Source organism: Acanthochromis polyacanthus, chromosome 23, assembly GCF_021347895.1.
Source record: "Acanthochromis polyacanthus isolate Apoly-LR-REF ecotype Palm Island chromosome 23, KAUST_Apoly_ChrSc, whole genome shotgun sequence".
NCBI classification, from domain to species: domain Eukaryota; kingdom Metazoa; phylum Chordata; class Actinopteri; family Pomacentridae; genus Acanthochromis; species Acanthochromis polyacanthus.
In genome coordinates, this window is record NC_067135.1 from 5,638,244 (window position 1) to 5,651,057 (window position 12,814).

Here is a 12,814-nt window from a genome sequence, read left to right on the forward strand (position 1 = left end):
AATTTTGTGACTCAAACAGAAATTACCTCTACTTTCTTTGTGGAGGGATCTGAAACTGTTGCATGACATTCTGGAAGACAGAAGGAAATCATGTTAATAATATCCACACATACATTATCTAAACACCGCTTAAATTCTCATTACTGTTGCGGGAACCGATCTCATCTGACTTAAGGTGAAGGCAGGGGACATCCTGGACAGGTCGCCACACATAGAAACAAAAAATGACACTCACACTCATGGACAATTTAGAGTTACCAATTAACCTCAGCATGTTTTTGGGCTGCGGGAGGAAGCCGAAGTATCCAGAGAAAACCCATACGTGCACAGGCAGAATATGCAAAGTCCAAGACTCCGAGCCACTGTGCAGCCCTGTGACTAACATGTTTAATACATATGCACTATATACATATTGTAACAGCAGCTACCTGTACAGTGGCATGCGTTCATCTTGTTGATCAGCAAAAAAACACTCAGGATGGTGGTGATTGCCAGAGCTCCCCACAAGACATGTACAGATACAAGAGAGTCCACTTCATCTGTGGAGGCACCAGGAAACATGACAGAGCATTTAGCTGTGTTCATATGGACTTTCACTGGATGGAATTGGAAATGTTACTCACATTTGAAGTCCAGCTTGGTCCCGTTTCCAAACACTATGTGTCCACATGAGGCAACAGCACAGTAGTAGGTTCCAGCATGAGACAGATTCTTTACTGGCAGGTTGTAGACACAGGTTTGTGTGTTGAGTTTCTTCCCACACTCATCATTCTTGCCTCCACGGATGTAAAAGATTCCTGGATGGGATTCTTCTTGAGTTTTGAACCAGTAAACACTGTGTTCTCCATCACAGGTCCCGGTATGTACTGTACAGTTGAGAGTCAGTGAGTCTCCTGGTTGGATGGTCTGAGACGCCGACTGTTGGACTAAAGCTTGGAAGTTCAAACCTGAACCTTTTACACTGAGGGTGGTGCCCTGTGCAAACTCAAATGTGAATGAATAGCTGCCTGCACAGTAATAAGTAGCAGAGTCTGAAGTATGCACATTTGTTATCTTCAGGTGATTTTTACCTTTTTCAGTATCCAGTGAGAAGCGTGGGTTATTCTTGAATTCATCATAAAAAGTGGCTTCTGTTTCATACTTGTAGAACATGGAGATGACCCTCGGTTTCTGTCCCAGGATTTGTTTATACCAGTAAAACCTTGCAATAATGTCGTCTTGATAGAAACATTGCAAAGTCACGCTGTCTCCAGTGTTAGCAGACTGAAAACCTTTGCCTTGATGAACCCGTGACGATACATTCAGGTGATTCATCTGAGCTGAAGGGAAATGAGACACAAAGCAAATACACATTGTGGACATATAAAAGTGTGGCCATACACTTGAAAAGATTCAGACTGCAGTCAAGAAAAAACACAAACTCACCCATTTCCCCCAAGATCAGACAAGTCAGATAGAAGACAAACTGTGCAGATGCCATCGTGTTCAGATTGTGGTGCTGAATGAAAAGAACCTCGATCCTTCCTTCACTTGTCATAGACGAGACTGTGTTTGATTGGCCGAGCAGATGTGACACGGTGTGTCCTGTTACGGAAGCTTGGTCACATGTTTACTGCTGCCTACAGTGTCAAACCAAGTTTCTCAGAAAAATTGACATGGTGAGAGAGGTGAATACTCCTCAGCTCTGCTTTAATTTACAAGTGACAGTAAAATATATGACCACAAATGTGCATTCATACTTACCACGATCAGGAAGGAAATGCAAGCTATCACCTGCTGAGATGCAATTTGTCCAAAAATATGGTCTTCAGTGAAAGAGAAATTGCTGAACACAGTTGTCAGTGTCCACAGTTAAGTGTGCCATTGGCTGAGAGTCTGATGTTCAAGAAGGAAGCTCTTCCTCTTGAAGTCGCAACTTAAGGCTCAACTAAAGATTGCTGCTGATCACGTGGAGAAAGAAAAGGCCTTTTGGAAGAAAGTTCTGTGATCAGATGAAACAAAGAATGAGCTACTTGGCCACAATGACCAGAATTATGTGTGGAGGAGAGAAAATGAGGCCTTCAACTCCAAGACCATCATACCTACCGTCAAGCATGGTGGTGTCAGTATCATGCTCTGAGTTATAGTAGTCATAGTTATTAAGAGTAATAGGAATAATTAAAAACTAAAGACTGCCAGGATATGCATGGTCTTTACAAGTGTCTACAAGTGTGACTAACACTCTCCAGCCTGCCTGATTCTCCTCGTCTGCATCTAATTTGGGAATTTGTTTTTTGTCCAAGTATCTTGTTTGCCTCAGTTGTGTACTTCTTGTCACCTGCCTGATTCGCTTATTGTCCTCCATGTGCTCATCCTGCTTATGTTTTTGTACCTGTTTGGGTTTCCGTTTGCCTGGATTCTGTTGTTAGATTAGTTATTCAGTTATTTCTTGGACTTTGAGTTAGTATTGTACCTGGACCACCCTTTGTTTGCCTCCCTACCCGTGGTTTTACCGTTTTGTTATTTTTATTTAAAAAAAACGGCCTGTTGTGTTTTAGTGTCAGCATTTGGGTCCTTCCTTGATCATCTACTGACAATTGACCAATATACAGCATACAACAGAAGTGATGACACAAATGTCTGATGGTCCAAAATTGGATCACTTTACAATAACTGCATCACTTCTAAGAGAAAAGTCATTGTATTTGCTTTTATTTAAAATAATAGGAGCTCAATATAACAAAAGTCAGTACATCTTTATGTTCTTGTACATGTTTCTATATTCATACATGCTTACATCGATTTTTGATGACAAATCTTCTATTGTTGCACAGAATTCTTGACAGACGTCCTACCATTCTTTTGTTTAAACCACATCTTTGCTTTGTGTGCTTCTGGTCGTTATAATGCTGGAATATTCCTCTGCCAAATTTCTGCCACTTGGGGGTCATCTTGTCAGGCAGTATCTTGGTTTATCCACAGTAGAGCAGCATGTAATAATGTCATCACCCCAACACCTCTTGTACTTCTGTAGCCCCATGACATCACAATCTATGCATCACCATCAGGACGATACATTCACTGTTGTATCCAGGACCAGGTTCAAGCCAAATATGCTGGACTCCATCTCAGCTAAACAAATATATATTGGTCTCATCTGACTGAAGAATGTGCTCCCAATATTCAAGTTGGAAGTTTTTCTTGCACTTATAGCCCGGTGTCCATACAGTCATTTCCTCAAAATGGCCCTTGCACTTGATTATTGGTATCACTGAACTCCTCCAGTTTCTTAGAAAAAAGTGTTCCATATTGTCATCAACACCTCTTGACTTCTTAGTGCTTACAGGAGGTGACACTTTGATGTTGCATCTTGTGGTTTTGTGAATAAAAACTAGTAAATCTATTAGAACTCCCAATCGCAAGAGTTTGTTAATTATTCATCCACATTTTTTGCTACTGCATAAAAATTCATCCAACACAAAATGATTATCTGTTCCTTTATAAACCATACATTAAAGCAAGGCAAGCCAACAACTGGCATCAGATTGTGATACAAACATTGCAAAATTCTGATTCTAGACCACGGATAGAAAAATTTCATGTTAAATTATCCAAAACTGTTAATTTGGGCATAAAATTGAACACAGTGAACACAAGATCATACCATGCTGCTTGAATGCTGCAGTCCAACAGTAACAAAGAAACAGGAAACATGTCCAGCTCTACTGCTTTATACCCGAATACACACATTCAGCGTCTCTGTTCCTCTGACGTCTTGATCTGTTCACCTTGTCGTGCTTCAGAGCTGCGTAATGAATGTTTTCTTCATCTTGGTTGCCCTAATAATAAAACATAAAATTTAAAAAATCACAATTTTACACAACGGAAATATTTGAATGCTTGTATAAAGTTAAATTAGAACAAATTTACCTCTGCATTTGTTGCTGAAGGAGGTCTTGAATGCAGCTCTGAAAACAGTGAAAATGTGCTCTTACTGTAATGCTGTGCTACGTTTAGAAAATATTGTTAGCTACAAACAGTAACAGTTCTAGTACCTTTGCTTTTGAATCTGTTTCTTTTGAGAATCACACACATTAGGAAGGCCTGGAAAACACTCATGAAAGTGGTGATTGCCAGAGCTCCCCACAAGATGTGGACAGACACTAGAGAGTCCACTTCATCTGTGGAGGCACCAGGAAACATGACAGAGCATTTAGCTGTGTTCATATGGACTTTAACTGGATGGAGTTGGAAATGTTACTCACGTTTGAAGTCCAGCTTGGTCCCGTTTCCAAACACTATGTGTCCACATGAGGCAACAGCACAGTAGTAGGTTCCAGCATGAGACAGATTCTTTACTGGCAGGTTGTAGACACAGGTTTGTGTGTTGAGTTTCTTCCCACACTCATCATTCTTGCCTCCACGGGTGTAAATGATTCCTGGATGGGATTCTTCTTGAGTTTTGAACCAGTAAACACTGTGTTCTCCATCACAGGTCCCAGTATGTACTGTACAGTTGAGAGTCAGTGAGTCTCCTGGTTGGATGGTCTGAGACACCGACTGTTGGACTAAAACTTGGAAGTTCAAACCTGAACCTTTTACACTGAGGGTGGTGCCCTCTGCAAACTCAAATGTGAATGAATAGCTGCCTGCACAGTAATAAGTAGCAGAGTCTGAAGTATGCACATTTGTTATCTTCAGGTCATTTTTACCTTTTTCAGTATCCAGTGAGAAGCGTGGATTACTCTTGAATTCATCATAAAAAGTGGCTTCTGTTTCATACTTGTAGAACATGGAGATGACCCTCGGTTTCTGTCCTAGAATTTGTTTGTACCAGTAAAACCTTGCAAGAACGTTGTCTTGACAGAAACATCGCAAAGTAACACTGTCTCCAGTGTTAGCAGACTGAAAACCTCTGCCTTGATGAACCAGTGACGATACATTCAGGTGATTCATCTGAGCTGAAGGGAAATGAGACACAAAGAAAATACACATTGTGGACATATAAAAGCGTGGCCATACACTTGAAAAGATTCAGACTGCAGTCAAAAAAACACACAAACTCACCCATTTCCCCCAAGAACAGACAAGTCAGATAGAAGACAAACTGTGCAGATGCCATCGTGTTCTGATTGTGGTGCTGAATGAAAAGAACCTCGATCCTTTCTTCACTTGTCATAGATGAGACTGTGTTTGATTGGCCGAGCAGATGTGACACGATGTGTCCTGTTCAGGAAACTTGGTCACATGTTCACTGCTGCCTGCAGTGTCAAACCAAGTTTCTCAGAAAAAACTCACATGGTGTGAAAGGTGAATACTCCTCAGCTCTGCTTTAACTTACAAGTGACAGTAAAATATATAAATGACCACAAATGTGCATTCATGCTTTTTAGTCCCTTCGCTTCATAGATTTTGTTAGATTTCTGTATAAACTTGGTTTACCATCCGTAATATGTTTGGTTATAGTCTTAAATGGATATTGATTTATTCTTTATTTTGTGGTTTACAGTTCCACCTCCATCTCTGCTTGGTGGCACCCTCCCTTTTCCCTCCTTCTTCCTCCTTTGTCTTTTTCCTGGTGGGTGTGAGTGAGATGTGTGAGTGTGAAATGTTCACAGGTGTAGGGTTGATAGATTGGCTCACTACCGGAATGAGAAACTTTTCCTTTCCTGTTCCAACTCGGTCCACTCCAATCCATTCTCCAGAACCTCCTCCTGGATTCCACTCCTTGGCCGACGCATCCATTCCCTCACCATATCTCTTTCAGGCTACCAGCTAAGTTCCCTGCTCTCTCCTGGGCTCATAGTGTAGTGTACTCATGTGATTTAGTGTTGTTGAAACTTCCATGAAAGGAGGCATCCGTCAGAGAATTGAGAGTCCAGTGAACTGGATTGCGAGCCAACCTACAAGAACTTGAGAGAGAACAGGAAGATTGTTTCTACTAAGGATTCACTGCCTTCACTACTTAGTGCAGTAGGACAGATAAAAGACACACATACACATCTGGATTGGGCCAAAAAACAGGTTTGAAATGAATGAGAAATTGCTGAACACAGCTGTCAGTGTCCACAGTTAAGCATGTCATTGGCCAAGAGTCTGATGTGCGAGAAGCAAGCTCCTTCTCTAAAAGTGGCAACTTAAGACTCGACTAAAGATTGCTGCTGATCACATGAACAAAGAAAAGACCTTTTGGAAGAAAGTTCTGGGGTGAGATGAAAAAAAAAGAACTATCTGGCCACAATGACCAGAAATTCACTACTTAGAATAAGTTAGGGATAATGTGAGGTCCTCAGTGGATTTCTTACATAAGGTGTTTGTTTCACTTCAGTGATTTTGGGGATAGGGAGGCAATTGTATTAGGGTGCGAGACACAACTCATTTTGTGTTTTCCACCTAATGGTCTCACTGTGTACAGTGCGCCTTACATATTGTGGCCAACACCAAAATATACAAAAAGACGTCTCTTTTCAATGTGGCATCAATTTGAACATTCTGGGGGTATAAGAAGCTGCTATTGTCAGTAAGTCATTCCCAGTTCATCATTCAAGCAGTCATGAACACATGACGTCACTTAACGGACGAGCAGCGCCACCTGGCCATAGCACACCTTCAGGTCGGTAGCAGGCTGTCAGATGTTGCACGTGAACTTGATGTGTCTCAAAGTGTCATCAGCAGACTTGCAGCAAGGCACAGAACTACTGGCAGTGTTGGTGACAGACCCAGGAGTGGAGCCCCACGAGTGCTAGACCGCAATGATAACCAGTACCTCAGGACCTATGCACTCAGACACCGTTATGCAACTACCACACAGCTGCAAGCATGTTTACGAAAAGTGAGGGGTTCTAGGGTTTCCAGAAAAACCATTCGCAACTGACTCCACTGCTTTGGCTTGAATGCCAGATGACCGTTGCAGGTGACTCCACTGACACCAAGATACCACCGTGACCGTTTGCAGTGGGCACAAGACCATGTGACCTGGACAATGCAGCAGCGGTCTACTGTCCTGTTCACTGATGAGTGTCGGGTCACCTTGCACAGAAATGATGGTCATCAGCGTTGCTGGAGAAGGCAAGGTGAGCAATATACCGAGGTCAACATGGTCCCCAGGGTTGGCTTTGGTGGAGGAGGTGCAACAGTCTGGGCAGGCATCACCAGTCAGCGCAAAACAGATTTGGTGATTGTAGATGGCTCAGTCACTGCACGTTCTTACCTCAGAGACATCATAGAACCCATCATCATCCCCAATTCCACCAGCACTCCCCCAACTTTCTGATCATGAATGATAATGCTCCAACCACATAGTGCCAGAATTGTCACAGCTGGACTTCAGGAAGTCAGACTGCCTCATATGGTATGGCCAGCAATGTCCCCTGACCTGAACCCCACAGAGCACGTCTGGGACCAGCTGAAGCAGCGACTGAATGCTCGTATCCCACTCCCATGTGACCTGGCAGAACTGCATGTAGCACTTGTGGAGGAGTGGAACGCATTGCCTCAGAACAACGTCATGAGGCCAGTTAGGAGCATGAGACGTCGCTGTCAAGCTGTCATTGCAGCAAACGGTGGAAACACCTGCGACTGACTTTGTCAATTTTGGTTATGTGGGGCTATCTTTGTTATTGTCTAAATTGTTGGGGAAATAAATATTGCACGAATGAAAATGGTGCTTTTTCTCATTCATTAATAGTAATATCAAAGGGAACTATTACTTATGTCATTAAAATTCAGACCAAATATGAAATGCACTCACGGAAATAACAATATCCCTAACTTATTGTGAGTCGTCTATGTGTGGAGAAGAGAAAATGAGACCTTCAACTCCAAGACCATCAAAACTACTGTCAAGCATGGTGGTGGCAGTATTATTATTATAAAAACTCAAGACTGTCATTATATACATGGTCTTTACAAGAACATGGAAACTTTTGTTCATGACTGTATGCAGTCCTACATCTTCCTGTCTTATTTTACAGTTTATTATCCCCCGCCTCCACGAAATGGAAAAGGGGAATATAGGTTTGGCCTCCGTCTGTCCGTCCGTCCGAGATGAAGGGGACAGCTTTTCTCAGAAACTATTACAGCTAGGATTACAAAATTTAGTTTGTAGCTTCACACCCTGGACACCTTGATCAAGTTCGAAAATGAGACCTGTGCGATAATATTTAACAGAGTAATGGCCCTTGATCACTACTTTGGATATAGACTCATATGAAGGGGACAGCTTTTCTCGGAAACTATTACAGCTAGGATTACGAAATTTAGTGTGTAGCTTCACACCATGGACACCTTGATCAAGTTCGAAAATGAGACCTGTGCGATAATATTTAACAGAGTTATGGCCCTTGATCACTACTTTGGATATAGACTCATTTGAAGGGGACAGCTTTTCTCGGAAACTATTACAGCTGGGATTACGAAATTTAGTGTGTAGCTTCACACCATGGACACCTTGATCAAGTTTGAAAATGAGACCTGTGTGATAATATTTAACAGAGTTATGGCCCTTGATCACTATCTTGGATATAGACTCATAGACATCACGTGGCGGGGGATATTGATGACCATGTCGTCTTGTTGTGATTGATTTTTTTTTCTTTTTTGTATCTCATTTGCCTCCATTGTGTACTTCCTGTCACCTGCCTGACTCACTTATTGTCCTTCCTGTTCCCATCCTGCTTATGCTTTTGTACCTGGTTGGGTTTTTAATTGCCTGGATTCGATTGTTAGATTAGTTATTCAAAATGGCCCCTGGGCCTGATTACTGGTATCACTTAGCTCTTCCAGTTTCTTAGAAAAAGGTGTTCCATATTCTTATCGACACCTCTTGACTTCTTAGCGCTTACAGGAGGTGACATCTTCATATACCATCTCGTGATTTTGTGAATAAAAACCAGTAAATCTATTAGGACTCCCAATCACAAGAGTTTGTTAATTATTCATACACATTTATTTCTACTGCACAAAATGCATCCAACACAAAATGATTACACCATACTTAAATCCAGACTTTCATCTGTTCCTTTATAAACCATACATTAAAGCAAGACAAGCCAACAACTGACATCAGACTGTGATACAAAAATTGTAAAATTCTGATACTAGACCACAAATGGAAAACTTTCATATTAAAATATCCAAAGATGTTTATTTGGGCATAAAATTGAACACAGTGAACACAAGATCATACCATGCTGCTTGAATGCTGCAGTCCAACAGTAACAAAGAAATAGGAAACATGTCCAGCTCTACTGCTTTATACCTGAATACACACATTCAGCCTCTCTGTTTCTCTGACTTCTTGATCTGTTCACCTTGTCGTGCTTCAGAGCTGCGTAATGAATGTTTTCTTCATCTTGGTTGCCCTAATAATAAAATGCAAAATTTTTAAAAATCCCAATTTTGCACAATAAAAATGTTTGAATGCTTATACAATAATTAAATTGGAACAAACTTACCTCTGCATTTGTTGCTGAAGGAGGTCTTGAATGCAGCTCTGAAAACAGTGAAAATGTGCTCTTACTGTAATGCTGTGCTACATCTAGAATATATTATCAGCTACAAACAGTAACAGCTGTAGTACCTTTGCTTTTGAATCTGTTTCTTTTGAGGATCACACACATTAGGAAAGCCTGGAAAACACTCATGAAAGTGGTGATTGCCAGAGCTCCCCACAAGATGTGGACAGACACTAGAGAGTCCACTTCATCTGTGGAGGCACCAGGAAACATTACAGAGCATTTAGCTGTGTTCATATGGACTTTAACTGGATGGAGTTGGAAATGTTACTCACATTTGAAATCCAGCTTGGTCCCGTTTCCAAACACTATGTGTCCACATGAGGCAACAGCACAGTAGTAGGTTCCAGCATGAGACAGATTCTTTACTGGCAGGTTGTAGACACAGGTTTGTGTGTTGAGTTTCTTCCCACACTCATCATTCTTGCCTCCACGGGTGTAAATGATTCTTGGATGGGATTCTTCTTGAGTTTTGAACCAGTAAACACTGTGTTCTCCATCGCAGGTCCCAGTATGTACTGTACAGTTGAGAGTCAGTGAGTCTCCTGGTTGGATGGTCTGAGATGCCGACTGTTGGACTAAAGCTTGGAAGTTCAAACCTGAACCTTTTACACTGAGGGTGGTGCCCTCTGCAAACTCAAATGTGAATGAATAGCTGCCTGCACAGTAATAAGTAGCAGAGTCTGAAGTATGCACATTTGTTATCTTCAGGTGATTTTTGCCTTTTTCAGTATCCAGTGAGAAGCGTGGGTTATTCTTGAATTCATCATAAAAGATGTTTTCTGTTTCATATTTGTAGAACATGGAGATGAGCCTCAGTTTCTGTCCCGGGATTTGTTTATACCAGTAAAACCTTGCAATAATGTCGTCTCGATAGAAACATTGCAAAGTCACGCTGTCTCCAGTGTTGGCAGACAGAAAACCTCTGTCTTGATGAACCCGTGATGATACATTCAGGTGATTCATCTGAGCTGAAGTGAAATGAGACACAAAGAAAATACACATTGTGGACATATAAAAGCGTGGCCATACACTTGAAAAGATTCAGACTGCAGTCAAAAAAACACACAAACTCACCCATTTCCCCCAAGAACAGACAAGTCAGATAGAAGACAAACTGTGCAGATGCCATCGTGTTCAAACTGTGATGCTGAATGAAAAGAACCTCGATCCTTTCTTCACTTGTCATAGACGAGACTGTGTTTGATTGGCCGAGCAGATGTGACACGGTGTGTCCTGTTAAGGAAACTTGATCACATGTTCACTGCTGCCTACAGTGTCAAACCAAGTTTCTCAGAAAAACTCACATGGTGTGAAAGGTGAATACTCCTCAGCTCTGCTTTAAATGACATTAAAATGCATGACCACAAATGTGCATTCATACTTATCAATGCCAACTCTTTATAGATTTTGTTAATCTTCTGTAGAAATTTGGTTTACCATCCATAATATGTTTGGTTATGCTCTTAAATGGATATTGATTCATTTCTAATTTTGTGGTTTCCAGATAACCGTCATGCCCTCCACCTCCATCTCTGCTTGATGGCAGCCTCCTCTTTTCCTTCCTTCTCCCCTTTTCCCTTTTTTCTGGTGAGTGTGAGTGAGGTGTGTGAGTGTGAAAAGTTCACAGGTGCAGGGTTTGATAGATTGGATCATTACCTGGATGAGGCATATTTCTTTTCTTGTTCCATCCTGGTCAGCTTCAATCCAATCCACAGAACCTCCAATTGCATTCCACTCCTTGGACGACACATCCGTTCCCTCACCGTCTGTCTCCGTCAATCTACCAGCTAAGTTCCCTGCTCACTCATAGTGTCGTGCATTGGTGTGATTTACTCTTGAGTATTGTGTAATATGCCTGCCATGTTTAGTACACCATGTCGACGTAATAGTGTTTCCTGATACGTGCCGTGTGCCTTCTCTATTCCAGCCTCGTCTTAAACTTTCCTAGCTTGGTGATACCAAGTCCTTGTTAGTCAGCCTACTAATAATATATCTGCACATCTGTAAGATATCTATTCTTTGATGTGTTCATGATTAGTATTTTGTCCCACCTTGGCCTCCGCAACCACTTCCTTAGTTTATCTAGGTAGGCAGCCAGTTGTGTCACGTCGGTATACTTTTCAGTGGATATTGATTCCTTCTTCCTTTTTTGTGGTTTCCAGACAAAGCTAACACTAATAATAATATACAGGAAACCATAGTTGATAATCATGTGCCATCATGTGCTTTGGTAAAGCTACAGATTCTCCTATCTGGACTGTAAGGTAGATGTTGGCTAGCTCTTCAGTCTGTTTTAGCACACATGAGCAAGAAATGCTTATATTATTAGGTTTGTCTGCTTGATGCTGTTCAGAATCACTGCTTACAAGATTCTGTCATTGGCTTGTCACCTGCATGTCTGTTCATGGTATGTCTAGTTTGCCCTCCCAGCTCAATCTCCAAATACCCTTTTCCTCTTTTCCCCTTTGTTGCCCATGGTCATGAAAAATGAATACATTATAATACAGTGAAGCATGGCAGTAATCTGTAATGCTGGGAAGAGATAAAATTTTAGATACACTTGACATTCTAAATCTATATCATACTTTTTTTCTCATTTAAGTTTTGACTCTTTGAACTCCACCAACAAAGCTGCATTCACCAGCTTTATATTGGTGAAAAATGAAACGGACCATCACATTTGATTTTCATTTTAAAATTTTGTTGGACTTTTCAATAGATCTAATCACATTTCTCATGAAGTACGGCCCTGTTCCTGGTTGTTTGAGTGTTTATTGTCTTCAGGAGCAACAGTATGTGAGAGTGCACACATCCTGCCAAGAACCACAACGCCCACTGCCCTGAAGCATCTAAAAAAGAAAAAAGCAAAGGGAGTAAGAGCTGTTAGGTTTCACAGTGACTGGAGAACAGACTGACTCTACTGACAGCATTAAAGTTTCTCCTCCGGCCTTAAATAAAGCCCTCAAATCTATTCTCTGTTCTTCTAAATTACATATTTACAAGTTATTTTTCAAATGAAAACGGTGCTTCATGCCCCCACCCACTCATTGTGTCTGCTCACCTTCGACTCAAACACCATAAAGCCGCTCCATGCTACATAATGGCAAGTTGCTGTAATGAGTAATTCTGCCATAAATGGTCAAGTCAAAAGTCAAAAGTTTGATTTTCATTGGCACAGATTCTAACATGGGGCTGCACAGTGGAGTAAGTGGTTAGCACTTTCGCCTTGCAGCAAGAAGATCCCTGGTTCAAATCCCGGGGTAGGCCTGGGATCTTTCTGCATGGAGTTTGCATGTTCTCCCTGTGCGTGCGTGGGT

At 41.5% G+C, this 12,814-nt stretch overlaps 2 protein-coding genes across 4 annotated transcripts; both read right to left on the minus strand.

Annotated features, from left to right (window-relative positions):
• Positions 1 to 387: 387 nt before the first annotated feature.
• Positions 388 to 1,480, minus strand: LOC127532479 (uncharacterized). The gene is made up of 3 exons (XM_051944208.1): positions 1,426 to 1,480; positions 624 to 1,319; positions 388 to 539 (listed from the first exon to the last, which is right to left on the minus strand). Exons 1-3 carry the CDS (start codon positions 1,478 to 1,480, stop codon positions 388 to 390), a joined length of 903 nt encoding a protein of 300 aa, XP_051800168.1.
• A 1,260-nt stretch (positions 1,481 to 2,740) lies between these two features.
• Positions 2,741 to 10,704, minus strand: LOC127532444 (immunoglobulin alpha-2 heavy chain-like). Of its 3 annotated transcripts, none has more exons than XM_051944114.1 (5): positions 10,572 to 10,704; positions 9,770 to 10,465; positions 9,560 to 9,685; positions 9,435 to 9,472; positions 2,741 to 3,818 (listed from the first exon to the last, which is right to left on the minus strand). In XM_051944114.1, the coding sequence occupies exons 1-5, from the start codon at positions 10,681 to 10,683 to the stop codon at positions 3,702 to 3,704; spliced, it is 1,089 nt and encodes a 362-aa protein (XP_051800074.1). In that variant the 5' UTR covers positions 10,684 to 10,704; the 3' UTR covers positions 2,741 to 3,701. The 3 variants fall into 3 exon arrangements, with proteins under 3 accessions (XP_051800074.1, XP_051800075.1, XP_051800073.1); XM_051944113.1 differs by lacking the exon at positions 2,741 to 3,818 and adding an exon at positions 8,954 to 9,341; XM_051944115.1 differs by lacking the exons at positions 9,435 to 9,472; positions 9,560 to 9,685; positions 9,770 to 10,465; positions 10,572 to 10,704 and adding exons at positions 3,910 to 3,947; positions 4,035 to 4,160; positions 4,245 to 4,935.
• Between the last annotated feature and the right edge of the window lie 2,110 nt (positions 10,705 to 12,814).